The following is an 18907-nucleotide window of genomic DNA, read 5'->3' as shown; positions in this document are numbered from 1 at the left end:
TCATTCTGCTGTCCGGAATATAGCAACTATGACTTTATGAATGTAAATAGTGAACAACCAAGGGCCTGACTGATCACCACTGATCATATTCCTCAACATCCAAAAAAACAACCTTCCACCATCACCACCTGCTTCCTATCCAAATAATAAGCTCTCCGAGGACTTTATGACCTTTCAGCCTAGTCTACCTTGCAGCATCTTGTCAAAGGTCTTGCTGAAGTTCATTATGTCAAGATTCACTGCCCTTGCCGACTGACACACAAAACCATGCTGACCATCCTTAAATAGTCCTTCGGGCAACATGACCCGCTGAGTTACCCCAGCACTTTTTGGAAGCCAGCTAATAAATCCTGTCCCACGGAATCCTCTCCAGTGTGCGTGGGAGATCATATCTTACGAAATGTATTGGGTTTTTTTAAAGAGAGACCTATAAAGGTTATATTTTGCAGCAACCAATCAGACTGAGAGCTCCAGATGTAGAATTGATAAATGGGATTAGAAATCTATACTGAACTAAGGTAACATAACACTCATAAAGTGTAACAAAAATTCAATATGGTATTACAGAGGCATGATTTGCTAGCACAAAGTTTGGCAAGTTTTTTATAAGAAATAAATGCAAGGAATTTTCTTAAATACATTTAATCAATTGTTAAACATTGGATGACTTCCACTTATTTTTTAGGTGGCAAGAAAACAGGATGAATTTTGATCAAATAAGCATCTCAAACGCACAATTTATTTCTCAAGAGCAATTCAGACATTGATGCAGTATCCAACTTTGCACGTTAACCATGAAGTGTGATAAATGTAACAATGTGGCGGCACCTGGTCGCCCTTGCAGCACCCTTATGACGGTCCCTTTCGGGTGCTGCAACACGGGCGCACGACATTCGTCTTGGACTGGGGGGCCGGCAGGAAACTGTATCCGTGGCTCGTTTAAAGCCAGCACATCTGGACCTGAGCGAGCCAGTACAGGTGGCGCAACCTCCCCGTCGCGGGCGCCCGCCGTCCTGGGTCCGCTTGAATTATTCCGGACAGGGCAAGTCCCCTGTGCGAGGGAACGTATCTACGCGATCTGGCCGCCTCGTTCGGCGTCCCGTCCGTTTCCGTGCCTCTGGTTCTGGGGGGGGGGTCATGTGGCCGCACCTGGTGGTAGACCACGGGCAGAGTGAACCCTCGGCTCTGGAGGGAGGAGTTAGGTGTTTTGATGTGGGAGGCGCAGGTCACGGGGTTGACCCATAGGCGTATTTAAGGTCGGGCAATGCCCGTGCCCATTTGAGGAGTAGGTAGTTGTGTCATACAGAATAAAACGCGTCTCGAGCACACAACTTGTGTCCGCTTAGTTTTTGGCTGGACACCCGCTATAACAACAAAGAAATTAGTTTGCAATAGTGTCTTCTTTTTATAGACAAAAACAGCAATTTAATACAATGTGTTTATTGTGTGAAAAAAAGATGAGATAGAGGTGGAGTTATGAAAGCTACGAAGATGCTTTATGGCTAGTCTGACATGACATTATTGATGATTTGTCAGTGAGGCTATATGGGTGGAGCTGTGAAATTAAAAGGGATGAACTGCATAATGCTAAATAGTTAATGTGAATTTTGAAAAAATTGCCAGGAGATTGCAGACAACTCAAACCTAAAAGGGTGGTCATGGCTTTTTTTAAGAAGTAACTAAAAAGATTGATGAAGGCAAGGCCCAGGCTATATAGAGTGTTGTCTATATGGTCTTCAGCAAGGCTTTTGATAAGGGTCCACATGGTAGGCTGCTCTGCAAGGTTTGATCGTGTGGGTTCCAGGGAGAGCTAGCTGACTGGATGTAGAATTAGCTGCATGGAAGGGAGAGAGTGGTGGTGGTGGTGGATGGGTGCTTTTCAGACTGGAGGCCTTTAAGTAGTGGCGTGCCTCAGGGATAGGTGCTGTGCCTGTTTCTATTTGAGATGCATAACAAAGATTTGGATGAGGATGTACAAGGCATAATTAATAAGTTTGCAGATGCATTAAAGTAGGTGGTAATGGAGTTTAGTGCAGATGAGTGTGGGGTACTGCATTTATGGAAGAGAACTTGGGCAGGACTTTCACACTGAAGGCCCTTGGGAGTGTTGTAGAAAAGAAGGATCTTGGAGATCTTACATAGTTCTCTGAAACTGTGTCAAAGATAGATGGATGGCTTTTGTTATATTGCCATTCATCAGTCAGAGTATTGGGTCTCATAGTGGCATAGCGGTAAATCCACTGCCTCACAGCACCAGTGACCCAGGTTCAATCCTGACGATGAGGGCTGTCTGTATGGAGTTTGTACATTCCTGCTGTGACCACATGAGTTTTCTCCAGGTGCTCTAGATTCCTCCCACATTTCAAAGACGTGCAAGTTTGTCAGTTAATTGGCTGCTGTAAATTCCCCCTAATGTGTAGATTGCAAAAGTGGGATCACATGGAACTAGTGCATGGGTGATCGATGTACAGGTGAACTTTTCCACACTGCATCTATAAAAAAACTAAAGAAGTTGGGATGTAATGTTGCATATCTAGAAGACTTTGAGCCACCACATTTGGAGTACTGTGTTCAGTTTTGGTCACCCTACTGTATGATAGATGTCATTAAGCTAGAAAGAGTGCAGGGACGATTAACCAGGATGTTGCCTGGAGTCGATGCCTAAGCTATAGGGTGAGGTTGGGCAGGCTGGGACTTTATTCTTGGAATGCAGGAGACTGAGGGGTCTTGTAAAGGTGTATAGAGGTGTGTAACATCATGAGTGAAATGGACAGAGTGAATGCAGAGAATCTCTTACACAGGGTAGGAAAATGAAGAACCAAAGGTCATACTGTAGATTTAAAGTGTGAGGACCAAGGTTTAATAGGAACCTAAGGGGCAACTTTTTCACTGAGGTTGGTGGGTATATGGAATGAGTTGACAGAGGAGGTGGTTGAGGCAGGTATTATAACAGCTTTTAAAAGACACTGAGCTGGTACATGGATAGGCAAGGTTTGGAGTGCTATGAGTAAAAAAACAGCCAAATGGGATTAGCTTTGATGGGGCATATTGACGGACGTGGACGGGTTGGGCCAAAGAGACAATTTTTGTGCTGAATGGATGTGCCAATGTATTTAGTTTTCACAGCACAGGAAACTTTAATTAGCTTAGTTAAATTAAACATTGGGGGGTTGTAAATATCTAAGGTTAATAAAAGTAACACACTCTGCTGAGTAGCAGGCTTCCTTATCTATTGAGGGGATAGTTGTCCGCAGTTCTGTCTAAATTCTTATCTGTTGTATCCCTGAGATTACAGCTGCCCTTTGTCACTGTGTTTGGAAGGCAAGTCTCCAATAAGTTAACAAATGGCATTTTTGATAAGTAGACCCCATCAATTCTACCTACAGGGATATTGACATTGATGGTATCTATTTGTTAGATGTATGGGAGAGAGTTTTCAAGATAACAGGAAGCATAGGGTTAAAGATAACTCTGGGGAAAGACAAAGATGAAAGATTACAGAGACATTGATCAATGAAGCCACTTCAAATCCACAAATAACCATCGCCATAAGAATATAAAATGCTGGAGGTACTGTGAATCTTTGAAACACTTTGGGTTCTCAAGTGTTTTTTCAGTGCGCACTGTTAAGGCCTTCAATAATCCTACTTGTTGGATAGACTCGCCACTGATCTATAAGTTGTTTCATTTTGTGTTTGTGTGCCTATCTGAGCAAAGCCAGATATAGGGTATGGGTATAGCACATGGGTATAGCAATTCCCTCCTACATATCTTTAATTTACTATTGTGTTTTTATTAAACATATGCATTCTTATCAAATTGCTTTGGCATTATTTCTACATTCCCAGCTGATGCCATTTCTTCTGCAACAATGTGTGCCTTCACTGCAGGAGAATAAACAGATGCTGCAGTATTGTAGCCATAACATACTCTGAAAGAAAAAAAACATAAAATTGGTACCTGCAGCAATCAATCTGATTCCATATTAAGCATCTGAAATAATTTAACCCACAAACGTTCATTCCTACTATCTTAGCACATTGATTTTGTTACATCAACCAGACAGGTAATAGTAAAATGTTTCCAATGTTGCCTTATTACAGTTAACAAATCTCTCAATCTGAATACAATAGTTCTAAATTTTGTTTTATTTCATCCAGTATCCTATGTCTTTCTGAAGGTATTAACATGCTGCAGTATAATTGCTAGAGAGTCCTTTTTCATAAACTCAGATACTTTATTCTTACAGCCACAATGCTGAACTAACTCGGCGAGGCAGGCAGCATCTTCATTGTTCATTGTTTAGTTTTTACTGTTGTGATTGATGCAGGTTAGATCCAAGGCAAGATCTGTAATTGACCAACAGCAGAGCAATTCCCGAACCAGATGGTAATGTTCCCGGACAAGATGCTTTCCACCGCCGCTGCGTAGAAGCACTGTAGGATCCTCGGAGACATTGTTTAGTTTTTACTGTTGTGATTGATGCAGGTTAGATCCAAGGCAAGATCTATAATTGACCAACAGGTAGATGTGTGTAGTAACATCAGAACTATTGGGTTGGAACTCTGGATTATACATCTATAAATAGCACTGAGGTCAATGTTAACATCAATCACCAGATTAATATTGGCTAACTTCGTAAACCACTGTAAACAATGTAGTAATTGAAAAATTTTACCGTCCACTTTCTATCACCAAACACCATTTTAATCCAATTTTCCAAATTGCTCAATCACATGGGGTATTGCCTTTACTAAATCTACCTCTGCTACATTGATAACCTCATTAGTGCCACCTCCTGCACCCATGCAGAAATCACTGACTTCATCCATTTCACCACTACCTTCCATCCGGCACTCAAATTCACCTGGACCATTTCCGACATCTCCCTACCGTTTCTAGACCTTACTATCTCCATCGCAGGTAACAGACTACTGACCGACATCTACTACAAACCCATTGACTCCAAGTGTATCTGGACTACACTTGTCCCCACCCTGCTTCCTGTATGGACTCTATCCAATACTCTCAATTCCTCCGTCTACACCGCATCTGCACCCAGGATGAGGTGTTCCAAACCAGGGCATCGGAGATGTCCTCATTCTTTAGGGAATGGGGGTTCCCCTCTTCGACTATAGATCTCCTCTATATCCTGTAGCTCTGCTCTCACTCCCCATCAACCCCCACTCGTAACAAGGTCGGAGTCCCCCTTGTCCCCACCTTCCATCACATACAACAGATAATCCTCCGACATTTTCACAACCTCCAACTGGATCCCACCACTGGCCACATGTTCCCATCTCCTCCCCTTTCAGCTCTCCTTAGAGACCATTCCCTCCATAACTCCTTTGTGAATTCGTCCCTTCCCACCCAAACCACCCCCTCCTCTGGTACTTTCCCTTGCGACCGCAGGAAATGCTACACTTGTCGCTTTACCTCTGTCCTTGACTTCATCCAAGGACCCAGGTGAGGTAGAGTTTCACCTGCACCTCCTCCAATCTCATCTATTGCATCCGCTGTTCTATGTGTCAACTGCTCTACATCAGTGAGACCAGGCTTGGCGATCGCTTTGCCCAACACCTCCGCTCAGTTCGCATTAACCAACTAATCTCCCGGTGGCTCAGCACTTCAACTCACCCCCCCCATTCCGAATCCGACCTTTCTGTCCTGGGCCGCCTCCATGGCCAGAGTGAGTCCCACCGCAAATTGGAGGAGCAGCACCTCATAATTTTGCTTGGGTAGTTTACACCCCAGCAGTATGAACATTGACTTCTCCAATTTCAGGTAGTCCTTGCTTTCTCCCTCTTTCCCCTCCCCTTCCCAGCTCTCCCACCTCCTACTGTCTTCACCTCTTCCTTTCTTCTTCCCCCCCCCCCCCCACCCCACATTAGTCTGAAGAAGGGTTTCGACCCGAAACATCATCCATTCCTTCGCTCCATAGATGCTGCCCCATCACCCGGTGAGTTTCTCCAGCTTTTTGTCTACCTTCGATTTTTCCAGCATCTGCAGTTCAAATTTGCCATGTGGATCCGTATCAAAGCCCTTACTGAAATACATGTGTATATACAATCCATCAACTACACAATCCCCATCAAGACATTTCGTTAACTTTTCAGAAAGTTCAGTCAAATTAGGCAAACCGAATCTCTTTAAAAAAGCCCATGCTGTTTATCGTTGATTAATCCCTCCCTTGCCAAGTGCAAATTAATCCTGCCCTTCACAATTAAAATAATCTCTTTACTGCTAATATTAGACAATGGCTTGTCCCTGAGGGCCCTTGAACAAAATATCATATTTTATTTCTTCCAGTCGTCTGGGATGTTTTCTGTTGCCAGAGGCAATTAAATATTCCTGTCCGATGTCTGCAGATTGCTTCCCTGGTTTCCCACAGCAGCTGGGGATTGATCTGATCCTACTTGCCCACACCGACCAAGAACCGACTACACTAGTTTACACTACACTACACTAGTCTACACTGGGCTTGTCCAGTGGACTTTAGAAGGATGAGAGGGCATCTTGTGGAAACATAAGATTATTAAGGGTTTGGACATGCTAGAGGCAGGAAACATGGTCCCGAAGCTGGGGGATTCCAGAAACAGGGGCCACTGTTTAACAATAAGGCATAAGCCATTTAAAACGGAGATGAGGAAACACTTTTTCACACAGTTGTGAGTCTGTGGAATTCTCTGCCTCAGAGGGTGGTGGAGGCCAGTTCTATGGATACTTTTAAGAGAGAGCTAGATAGGGCTCCTAAAAATAGCGAAGTCAGGGGATATGGGGAGAAGACAGGAACAGGGTATTGATTGGGGATGATCAGCCATGATCACATTGAATGCCAGTGCTGGCTCGAAGGGCCGAATGGCCTACTCCTGCATCTATTGTCTATTGTGAGAGCACTGGCAATGTGGATTAACTGAGAATGGAAAATTGAACATTCACTCTTTTGTGGTGTATGCGATTCAAGTGGGGTGTGAGATGTTGTTCTTCCCATTTTATATTGGGAAGGGGGGGGGGGGACTATAAACCCTGGATGCCTGGACGTGACTCAGTCACTCTGCAAGATCGCGAGGGAGAGCTCACGACTCTCGTTCTGAGCTGTGAATCAACTAAACTATGAGTCTGCAATGTACTTGCAATAAATGATTTGTTAGCCCTTAATGACAATGCCATGAGTTGTTTGGCCTGCTGCCCTGCCTGTGCTTGAAACTGCAATGCTTTATTAGGTCCGGCTGTGTTTGGAAGGAATAAATACTTTATTAGGTCCGACTGTGTTTGGTTCAAAAGTCCTGCTCATTTTGTGACTTCCGCTTAGTGGACAGGTCACGCTGATTGCGTAATTTCTGGTGAGTGCAGAGGGCAAGCTGATTGCGGAAGTGCCGCTATTGTGTGTGTGTGCGTGTGTGCATGTGTGCGTGTACGTGTGCATGTGCGTGCGTGCATGTGTGTGTGTGGTCTCAGTGACTGAGCTGCCAGCCCAAGAATCCATTTGGCCCACAATGTCCATACTAGCCCTCTGGAAACCAGTCCCTTCGGCCCACAACTCCATGCTAGCACTCCAGAAAGTTCCCCCCTCCCACTGGCCATATTGGAATTGGTGGAGAGGTGGAATATTGCGTTGGGGGACCAGCCCTCCCATGTGAAGCTGGGACCCAACAGGTCCCACTTAGTCTAGTATATATATATATTAAAAAAAAATATATATAATATATATATATATATATATATATGTATATATATATGTGTGTGTGTGTATGTGTGTGTATGTATGTGTATGTATATATGTATGTATGTGAGTTAGACGTAAATGTAAATGGGTTATTGAGTAAGTTTGCTGACAACATCAACATTAGAATAGCAGACAATGAGGGAGGCCATTAGAAAATACAGTGGGATATAGACTAGCTGCAGAAATGGAAGATGGAGTTTAATCTGAGCAAGTGTGAGGTGCCGCACTGCATAAGGGGAGAGGAAATGATTGATGTGCATAGTGATCCAAGTTCATAGTTCACTGAATGCTTGCCTTCATTGCTATAGACTGAGTACAAGAATTAAGAAGTTATAATGCAACTCTATAAGACTTTGGTTGCACTGCATTTGGGCATTACGTGCAGTTCTGGCCACCCCATTACAGGAAGGATGTGGTGGCTTGGGAAAGGCTGCAGACAAGGTTTGCCTGGTTTGGAGGGTTTCAGCTACAAGGAGAGTTTGGATAAACTTGAATTCTTTTCTCTGGAATGTCAGAAGTTGAGGGGAGACGATAGAAATATATAAAATCATGAGGCATAGATTGGGTAGACAGTCGGAACCTTATTCCCAGGCTGGAAATGTTCAACACTAGAAGGCCTAGTGACCAGCTACCAGGGGGAACATTTTTATTGAGATATGCGGGGCATGATTTATATACAGAGTGGTGAGGGGCCTGAAACACATTGCCAGGAGTGGTGATGGAGGCACATACGATAGTGGCATTTAAGAGGCTTTTCGATAGCCACTTTGAAGTGCAAGGAATGGAGGGATATGGATCAGTTTAACGGAATCATGTTTGGCACAAACATTGTGGGCTGAAGGGCCCATTCCTGTGCTGTACTGTTCCATGTTTATAGACTTGTCTGCTTAACATGTGATAATTAAGTAATCAGAAGAATCTCAGGAATAAGATTATATATGCATTTGGATATACACGAGCAAATTAGGGATAGTTTGCATGATGTTATGCATGGGAGATCACGTTTCATGAAAATATTGGAGATTTTTAGAAAAAGACAATCTTTTTTTTGTATGTTTTACTTTTGTTTGTTTCAAACCTGAATGAATACATTGCGTTGGTTTATATTGGCATATTGAGTTTATATTATCTTAAATATCAATTAATTGTTTTTATCATTTCAAATACTTGATTTAATATATTTAAAAGTATGCTAAAGGATTATCTGGTCAATTGGAGAAATTAAGCCAGAAACACACTAGTTCTACATTTAAAAAAACAACTGATCTTAACAGAAATACTGAACAATTAGTTCTGGGAAGCGAGCTGATTCCTTAAACTACAGACTTTACAGATACACCTTCTCCCCAACGAATCTGCTCCAACTAGTGATCAACCCATGCACTACCACTGTACTACACGAGGGATAATTTTATGGAAGCCAAATAACTGACAAATGTGTACGTCTTTGGAGGAAACGAGTGCATCCAGAGAAAAACCCATGCGGTCACAGAGAGAACATACAAACTCTGTACAGACAGCACCCACAGTCAGATTCAAACCCCGCTCTCTGGTGCTATAAGGCAGCAACTCTACCACTGTGCAGCCCTAAAATGCTCAGAGAAGGTTGGTGAGGAGATAAGGGAACAAAGTCTAATAAGTCAATTAAATTCTTTAGGAAAGGAAAGAAACAAAAGGGATACTCTTTCAGACTTTAATAGACTAAAGACCACTGGAATCTCAAGGATATCACATTTTACATTCATGGAAATGCTTTTGTTTGCAGAAGTGCTTTGTAAAGGGGAAAGTGCATGGCTGACAGAACATTACAATAAAGAGTCACAGATTGACTGAATCACAGCTTGGTTGTAGCACAAAAGAGGTTATTCAGCCCATTGTGGTTGTGCCAGTTCTATGTAAAAGCAATCGTGCTTGTCCTTCACCTACTCGATATTCTGTGCGAGCTGCAGAATGCGGTGAAAGTCATAATTATTTCCTTGTGTTGTAAATCTCTGTTCTTATTAAGGAACATTCCTGGTTACATTCATTCTGCCTGTCATTTTGCCCAGATTGTAGATCTTTCCTTGGAACTTCTCAATAAGCACTCTAAAAGAAACTACAGAAAATACTTGTGTGCAGCTATTTTAATATCAGATTCTCACAATCTTTTCTCTGAAGCACAGGAACAAATAACTGAACTAATCAATAAGCAAACGAACACAAACGCTGGACCCGATAGGAATTGGTGGAAATAAAATAAAAGAACTCTTTGGGAATTGCTACCACAGATGGAATTGTAATATGTAAAAGCCAATGAGCAACAGTCAAAAATAAGACTGAGGAGAAATAATGTTGGCCATTGGACTGTCAGATATGGTGTTGGCAAATTTAGAGATCCAAAGATCTTTTCCAAAATCGGGTCAAATAGGAACTGTACACAGAGAGAACATCTGTGGAAAGAGAAACAGAGTTAATATTTCAGTTTGGGAGGGCAAACCATAGCAGGTCCTTCACAGTGAACTGTAGTGCTCTAGGGCATGTTGTAAAACAGACGAGTCTAGGCATACATATATGTAATTCACTGAACGTGGCATTGCAGTGGGTGTACTATAGTGTTAGTGTGCGGGGATCGCTAGTCACCGCGGACTCGGTGGACCGCAAGGCACTTATTCTGCGTTGTATCTCTAACCTAAACCAAATGAAGTGATTGCCCCATCTGAAGTCTGGATGGGGAATGTAGGTGGGGATCTGAAGGGAACTTTCCCTATATTAGAGGCAGATGATGACCAAAGAGACATGGGAAAAGATTTAGAGAGGATTTGAGGGGGGACATTCATCACCTGGAAACTGATAAGCAAGTGAAATATCTGGGAGACTGGTTGAAGCTGGTTTGCTGACAGCATTTACGAAATGTACAAATGAACACGTATCACTTAGGCATAGAGAACTGCTGAACAGGGATCTCAGGGTCAGAGTCCATAGCTCGCAGAAAGTGAGCTCTGTTGTCCCTGGTGCTAGTGCTTCCCAATCCAGATTTCATTTTGGTAAACCTCCTCTGCACCCTTTCCAAACCCTCACATCCTTCCTGTAATGGGGCGACCAGAACTGCAGGTAATACTCCAAATGCTGCCGAACCAAAGTCCTATAAAGCTGCATCATGACTTTCTGACTCTTACACTCAATGCCTTGCCCTATATGGTTGGAGGCTGTGGAGGACCACAGCCAAAAGTGATGAAATCAGAGATGGTCAGAGAGATAATGGTCTGTTGCGCATCTGTGAGGTCATGGTCCAGGGGTACGTATGAGGTGTCCGAGAGCTGGCACCTGCCTCAGCCCGGTAGAGGTCAGCCCGCCCGACTACAACTGCACCTCACTTGTCGTTCGGTTTGATGATAATGTTGGGTTTGTTGCCTCGACCCACCACACAATACTGTCACAATAGGTCCACAGAGGATGCGATCTCACTGGCTCTCCACTTTGCACTGGACCACTTGGACAATGAAAACACTTACGTCATGCTGTATATAGACTACAGCTTGGTGTTCAATACCATTATCCCCTCCAAGCTGGTTACCAGGTTACGTCCGTGCCCGGGTGGGATTAGAAAGGGAATACGCCCTGTCTGTGGGCACCCTGAGGGAGTTCCGGGACCGCTGGGCTCCGCAGGGTGTTGAATGTATCCTCAATAATGATTGTATCATAGTTGTATAGTAGTTTATTATGGAAACATGTTTGTATTGTATTATGGTGGTGGGTTCTGGCTTGTTTTATTGTAGTGTAAATATTATTTTTAATAATTGAATAAATTTTGTTGTAATAAAAAAAAAAGAAAAAAAAAAGCTGGTTACCAAGCTCACGGAACTGAGTTTCTGCGCATCCCTCTGCAATTGCATCCTCGACTTCCTCATCCACAGACTACAGTCAGTTCAAATTGGCAAAAAAACTTCAACCTGAGTAACAATCAGTCCAGGAGCACCTCAAGACCGCGTGCTCAGCCCCCTGCTCTGTTTACTCTATACTCATGACTGTGTAGCCGGACACAGTGTGAACTCCATCTTCAAGTTCGCCGATGACACCACCATTGTCGGACGAATTACAGATGGTGATGAGTCAGAGTATTGAAGTGAAATCGACCGACTGACCATATGCTGCCAGCACAACAACCTGGTTCTCAATATCAACAAAGCCAAAGAACTGATTAGGGACTTTGGAAGAGGAAGGATGAGAACCCACAATCCTGTTTATATCAATGGGATGATGGTGGAGAGAGTCAAAAACTTCACATTCCTGGGCGTGCTTATTTCCGAAGATCTTTTCTGGACCCAGCACACTGATGCAATTATAAAGAAAACATAGCGTTAGGGGCGCGAGCAGTTTTTGGAGCCGGAGGGGGGTGGGGGAGTGTGTGTGGGGGGGGGGTGGGTTGTGGGGGGGGGAGGGTGTGTGGGCGAGGGGGGGGGGGGAGGTGTGGGAGGAGGGATGTGTGGGGCGGGGCGCGAGGGGGTTGTGGGGGCAGGGGGGGGGCAGGGGTGGATGGGTTGTGGGGATGGGGCAGCGAGCGTTGTGGAGCCGGGGGGGGGGGGCGGGTGGAGGCGGGGGGGGGGGATATGGGGCGGGGTGAGGGGGGGGGGATTGTGGGGCAGCGAGCAGGGGGCGGGGGTGGAGGCGGGTATGGGGGGTTGTGGGGGCAGGGGGGGGTTGTGGGGGCGGGGGGGGGGCGGGGAGCTTGGAGAAAAGATGGGGCAGAGGGGGGTATCATGGGGGAGGTGGGCAGGAGCCAGCGAGGAGGACCAGAGGGGAAGGGCTGTAGCTGATGTTGAGCTGAGGACTCACAGCGGCGCTGGTCGCTGGACGCTCTCCTCCGCCGCCAGAATCAGAGTCTCTGTTTTTCATCTGGCAACATCGGCAACAGCTACGTTAACCCATGGTCCTGCTGGCAACTTTGTACTTCTAATTGGTTCTGGTGGGTTACTTCTGCTAGTGATTTGGCATCTGTGACATGTCTTAACAAATTTTTCGGCATCTTTCTCACAACGTGGCCACCACACTTTGCTCTACAAATTCTATTTGGTACCGACGATGCCTAAATGTTCTTGATGAGCCAATGACACGATCCTTGGTCGTAGTGCCTGCCAGATCACCAATCTGCTACCTCTCAGCACACACTGACCAATTACACAAAATTCATCTTTTATGGGAACATATGCTTTGTAAGGGCATTGATCCCATTGCCCACTGTGAATACGCTCTCTGATATCTTTGAGTTCAGGATCATGTTCTGATTCCCTTTCAAAATCCTTCATTGTCATGGCTCTTGGCGTTGACTGAATTGCGACGAAGCGCACAAAGTTCTCAGCTTCCATCTCCAGCGTGGATGTTGCTCCCAGCTGTTCACCCTTCAACAGTCTCGTCAGCGGGTCTGCGATATTTGCTTTCCCAGCAATGTGAACTATTGTACTTGTACTGTTGGAGTCTCAGCACCCAACATTCTATTCTGGCACATGGCTTAGACCTTGTCGAATAGATCACTTCCAGCAGCTTGTGATCTGTAACGAGCTTGAATTCAATGCCATACAAATATGCATGGAACATTTCACAGGCCCACACTAGTCCCAGTACTTGTTTCTCTGTTTGGGAAAACCTTCTCTCCAAGCTGGTTAAAGATCGACTGGCATATGCTATGATTCTGGGTCCATCTGCATGTGTCTACCAACACTGCTCCCAAGCTTACTGGACTATCATCTGCTATGACTTTTGTTGATGCAGCTGGATCATAATAGCCAAGGGTTTCTGCACTCATTAGACACTGTTTCAGTGCTTTGAATGCCTGTCTATGTTCACCACCAAACTGGAACGGTACTTCTTTCCTGGTCAACTTTCTCAGCGGATCTGCCAGTGTAGCAAAGTTGGAATAAATTTTGCACAGTAATTGACCAGTCCTGGAAAGCTCCTCATCTCGGTTGCATTCTGAGGTTCACATGCATCTGCAACAGATTTAACTTTAGCCTTGGCTGGGTTCAGCCTTTCACTTGTGAGTCTGATATGTTGCTGCTCCTGGTACACCTTGAATCACTCTGTGGATTTTGTACTGATAGATCTCGGGGGCAGCATTGATTCTGAACATCAGTCTTTTGTACTGGTATAATCCGCAGTGAGTGACGAATGTTGTCACCTCTCTTGACTCTGGATGTAATTCCAATTGATGATATCCTCACATGAGATCAATTTTGGAGAACACTTTACTGATTGATAACCCTTGTAGTGCCTCATCGACCATAGGAATTGGGTGCCTTTCTCTGATTATTGCCCCATTGGCTCTCCTCATGTCAACGCACAGTCTGATGTCATCATTGGGTTTCGGCACAATCAGCTATCGGCTTGACATTTTCATCAATGGCTAGCTTCAATTTTCCAACCCCTTGGAATACTGAGTGGAATTCCTGCCTCATGTCATCATATGACTGCACTGAATTGACATGCACTCCGATGTGAAGCACTGCCAGCTCTCGAGCTGTATTTCTACTCAGCAGAGGTTCTCCTTTCTCCTCTATCACCACAAATTCTGCTTCAGTTTTACTATCTCCGACTTCTACTTAGCCATGAAACATCCAATGGTCCGCAATGGTTTAGTTGCGGTGTGTGGAAAAAACTTCCAACTACACCTCATTGACGTGCACTTGATTTTCTGCTGTTTCAAGCATTCCCAAAGGGATCTGTCGCTACCAGAATCTGAAATCACTGGCACTGTAACACCTCCGATGGTCACTGCAACTTGCTCGTGATGGCTATAATTCAATGCAAACTAATAATTCCTTTTAACAGCATGCACACCAGCTTCATCACTGTCATCTTCACTTCCGAAATCGCCTTCCATTTGGCGGACATGACCCTTTTTCTGCCAAGGTCTGTCTTTCTTTTCACTGGACTTCCCCTTTCTTGTTGTAATCACTTGTCTTGTCCCTGGCCTTACTTTTACATTTCTTTGCAAAATAATCTTTGTCTCCACATTTCCTACATGCTCTACCTTTTACTGGACAACATGCATCTTTCCTTATGTGACCCTTGTTGCCACACCCGTCACATTCGATCACACGTTCAGGCATACTTCTTGGTCTACTGTAGGACAGCTGGTTAACTTGCCCAGTCTTGGAATCTTTCAATTTCATGCTATTTATTGTCCCTCAACAGCTTCCCGTGCTGCTGCAATCGACAAAGCATTATTAAGGTTTAACTCACCCCCTTTTTCTAGCAGCCTTCTCCTGAGCTTGTGTGACCTGCAATGTTGCACAACCTGATCCAATATCTGGTTTTCTACATCAGCAGCCTCATATTTGTGCTGTCCAACCTCTAGCATATCTACAACATTTGCAGTTTTATTTCAAATTTCCAGCACCTGCATTATTTTTCTTCCAACCCAAGGGATAACTAAAGATTCCCTACTTAATCACTAAACAAAACAGTGAACATTGTTCTCTTGAACATTGTTCTCTTCAAGTTATTGAGAATTGCTTTAAATTGTACAAGTAAGGAAGCTTTATTTACTACGAAACAGCAACGCGATGATATAGTCATGTGCCAGATTAATAAAAGTGTAGGTTGTTACTTCTCCAATTTTCCAGGGCAGATATCAAAACAACATTGCATAATGATTACTATTGCAAATGCTTACCTGTTATTCCTAGCAAGTATGTGCTTTTGTATACAATCCAATTTTCTGAACAGCATTGAAATTATGGTTTGACAATCCATGAAAGTATTCATTAACAAAATCAGAACATATGGGCACAGTGCAAAACAAACTGCTGGAGGAACGTAACAGGCAAAGCTGTATCCCTGGAGGAAGAGGGATGCTCAACATTTCAGGTCATGATCATCCACCAGGACTGCAATAGTAAAAGGTATAGAGCTAGTTTCACTGCCTATGCCAACCATAATATTATCATTATAAGTTTTAATAAGCACTAGAAATGTCATATCCATCTGTCTCCACGAAAGGGGCTTGAGGCACTGAGTTCCTCCAACAGTTTGTTTATCTCTCTGAGATCAAAATATGCCTCGTAATTCCATAAAATATGTTATTTACCTATATCTTACCTTGGAGAAACTTCATCATTAGATAAGGAGAAACAAAATATCATGCCTCCCAATAAAGAAAGCGAAGAACCAGCCCAGCCAATAAACAAAGCAGCTCCTAATTCAAATCTGCAGAAGCAAAGTAAATATATGTTAATGCTTTTCCCTAACAGGTAGTCTATGTATTTAAATCAATGTTCTTACAGTGGAAAATTGGGTCAATCTTAAGAATTAGCGTTACCAATAGCAAACTTTGGTGATGGCAATAAAAATCAGAAATAAGGCTCAGCGCATCATTAAAATGTTGAATTCTATCAAATGTCACATATCCATTTTTTTTTAAAAAACAGTGATTAATCCCTCTAAAATGTGTAGTTTAATGTGTTCAAACTAGTATTAAAACTAAAATGACAAACCAAAAACAAAGTTTTTAAACATAAATAAGGGCTGCAAAGGTGTGAAGTGTAATTGAAAATGTTTAATGATAAAATTGATATATAGTATCCAATAACAAAATCCAAATAAATGTCACAATTTGTTTCCATTTCCACTGGAATAAACAGAGGAATGGATTGTATTAACAATCAGGTGCTATTCGATTGGACTGTTAATTAGAGGTAGAAAGTTTAAGCTCACAGTTTGGGTTAGCGAGCAGGGTTCCTCCACTCAATCTTGATTTTTGGAATAGATTTCAATGTAACATGTTGACTGAAATACTTGAAATAATTTGGAGGAATAACTGATAGTATGCAGGGAACGCTGTTATGGGAGGTTAGATTGCATGGGATCAAGGTAGAGCTAGTCGCCTAGAAACAGAATTTGCATCACGAAAGAAAGCAGAGGGTGATGGTTGAAGGTTGTTTTTCAGACTGGAGGCCTGTGACTAGAGGCGTGGCTCAGGGATTGGTGTTGGGCCAATTGCAGTTTGTGTTTAATTTCATCAATATGGATAATAAAGTACAAGGCATTGTTAGAAAGTTTGCCACCTGTTTTTTGTGTCATCTGCAATGTAGATAGTGAAGATGGTTATCACAAAATGCGGCATGATCTTGATCAGTAGATGAAGTGAGCTGAGAAATTATTTTAGCAATACTTTGGACTTTAGAGATAATTTAGGTTAATGAAGTTTAATACAGATAAGTGCAAGGTGTTGCATATTTGGAAGTCATACCAGGCTGGGGCCTCCACAGTGAATGGCAGGGCTCTGGGGAGTGTTGTAGGGCAGAGTGATTGAGGAATGCAGGTACATTTTCCCTTGAAAATGATATCGCAGGTGGATAGGATGGTCAAGAAGGATTTTGGCACATTGGCCTTCATCAGTCAGAGTATTGAGTATAGAGGTTGGGATGTTATGTTACAGTTGTACAAGACACTGGTGAGGCCACATTTGACGTTGTGTTCAGTTTTGATCAGCCAGTTATAGGAGAGACTGCTTTGGTATATAATTAGATAGTATTTGAATATTTCCCTGAAACTGAGTTGGCACAGGAAAGTGGCTCAGGTAAATATTCAGATGGGAAGATGAGGGCAATTAGCGAATATTACGTAGGCAGGGCAGGATAGTAAATGAAGAAGAGGGTGATATAAAGCTTAACTGCATTTATTTAACTAGTAAGATAAATTAACTCAAAGGTTTGCCTTGCAGCACAATATTGTTGTCATCATTGAGAAATATGGGCATGATTGGCCACTCTGTATCTTGGGCTATGAAATTTATAGTGGAAAAAGAGAATGTAAAATACGTGATATTCCACTATGGTCAAGGAATGTATTATTTCAGTATTGAGGGAGAATATCCCAAAAGGCGCTCAAGTGAGGATATGTAGCTTGTGATTATGACCAAAAAGGGTGTTACCTCTTTGCTGGGGTTGCAATACAGATCTCAGTCACTAGGAGATAGAGGAACAGATACGTAGGGAAATAGCAAAAAGAGCAAATAAAAATAAGGTCGTCAATTCAGATTTTCAATTTTCAGAATATTACGCCTTAGCGTAAAAGGCTCAGAGGAAGGATGTGGTGCCTTTGGATAGGATGCATAAAAAGTTCACCAGAATGCTGCCTGGATTAGAGAATTACAACTACAAGGAGAGGTTGGATATACTTGAATTGTTTTCTCTTGAACAAGGGAGGGCGAAGGGAGACGATAGAGGAATGTAATGTTATGAGAGGCATGGGTAGGGTTGACAGTCAGAACCTATTTCCCAGGGTGGGAATGTCCAACGCTCGAGGGCATAGGTATCCTATGAGAGGGGGAATGTTTAATGGAGGTGTGCAGGGCAAGTTTATTCACACAGAATGGTGGGCGCCTGAAATGCATTGCCAGGGGTAGTGGTAGAGTCAGATACAATAATGGAGTTTAAGAGGTTTTTAAATAGGCTTATGAATATGCAGGGATTGGAGGAATGTGGATTATGTACAGCAGATTAAATCAATTTAACTTGGCATCATGTTTGGCATGTGCACTGTGTTCCTGTACTGTATTATGTTCCATTTTATATGTTCTATGACTTGATCTTCTCTTGGGGAATATAGCTGGTCAGATGGAGGGAATGGTAATGGCGGAGATACTGGAGATAGCATGTTTCAAAGTTGAAGTGAAAAAGGATTAGGATCATCCTAGGTCTAAAACAATTGAATAAAGATCTTAGATCAGTTGGAGATATGAGCAGAGGAATGGCAATTTGAGTTTAATCTGGACAAGTGAGAGGTGTTGCACTTTGTGATGGGAAGGAAGAAGAGAAAGAAGAAAGGCATGGTAAAGAAAGTATATGCATGCTTGCTTTATCACTCATGGTATTGAATATAAATGTTGATAAGATGTTTTGCATGCGTATACAGCACGTTTGGATTATTGTGTGCATATCTGGGCACCGCATTACAGGAAGGATGTGGAGGCTTTGGCAAGAATACAGAAAAAGTTCATCAAGATATGGCCTAGATTAGAAAGTATTCTGCTATCAAGAAAGATATGACAAACTTGGATTGTCTTATCTGGAGTGTCAGAGGGAAGGCCAATTTCATTAAATTTATGTTGGACCTGGCAAAGATATACTGGGAGCAAGTAAGTTGACATTTGGTGGGAAGTATACAAAGGAAAATAACAAGGTCAGAGCTATTTTACTGTAAGAA

The 18907-nt window shown here is 43.1% G+C and overlaps 1 protein-coding gene across 1 annotated transcript in view; it reads right to left on the bottom strand.

Moving 5' to 3' along the window:
- Positions 1 to 636: 636 nt before the first annotated feature.
- LOC129698010 (claudin-10-like) overlaps positions 637 to 18907 on the bottom strand; it is a 57688-nt gene continuing 39417 nt past the window's right edge. Inside the window, exons 4-5 of the mRNA XM_055636821.1 lie at positions 15800 to 15907; positions 637 to 3931 (exon numbers count right to left, since the gene is read on the bottom strand). Coding sequence (XP_055492796.1) covers positions 3796 to 3931; positions 15800 to 15907 — 244 coding nt within the window. The 3' untranslated portion in view covers positions 637 to 3795. The remainder of the gene's footprint in view (positions 3932 to 15799; positions 15908 to 18907) is intronic.

Source organism: Leucoraja erinacea, chromosome 6 (genome assembly GCF_028641065.1).
Source record: "Leucoraja erinacea ecotype New England chromosome 6, Leri_hhj_1, whole genome shotgun sequence".
NCBI lineage: Eukaryota > Metazoa > Chordata > Chondrichthyes > Rajiformes > Rajidae > Leucoraja > Leucoraja erinaceus.
This window is presented reverse-complemented; position numbering and strand designations above follow the sequence as displayed.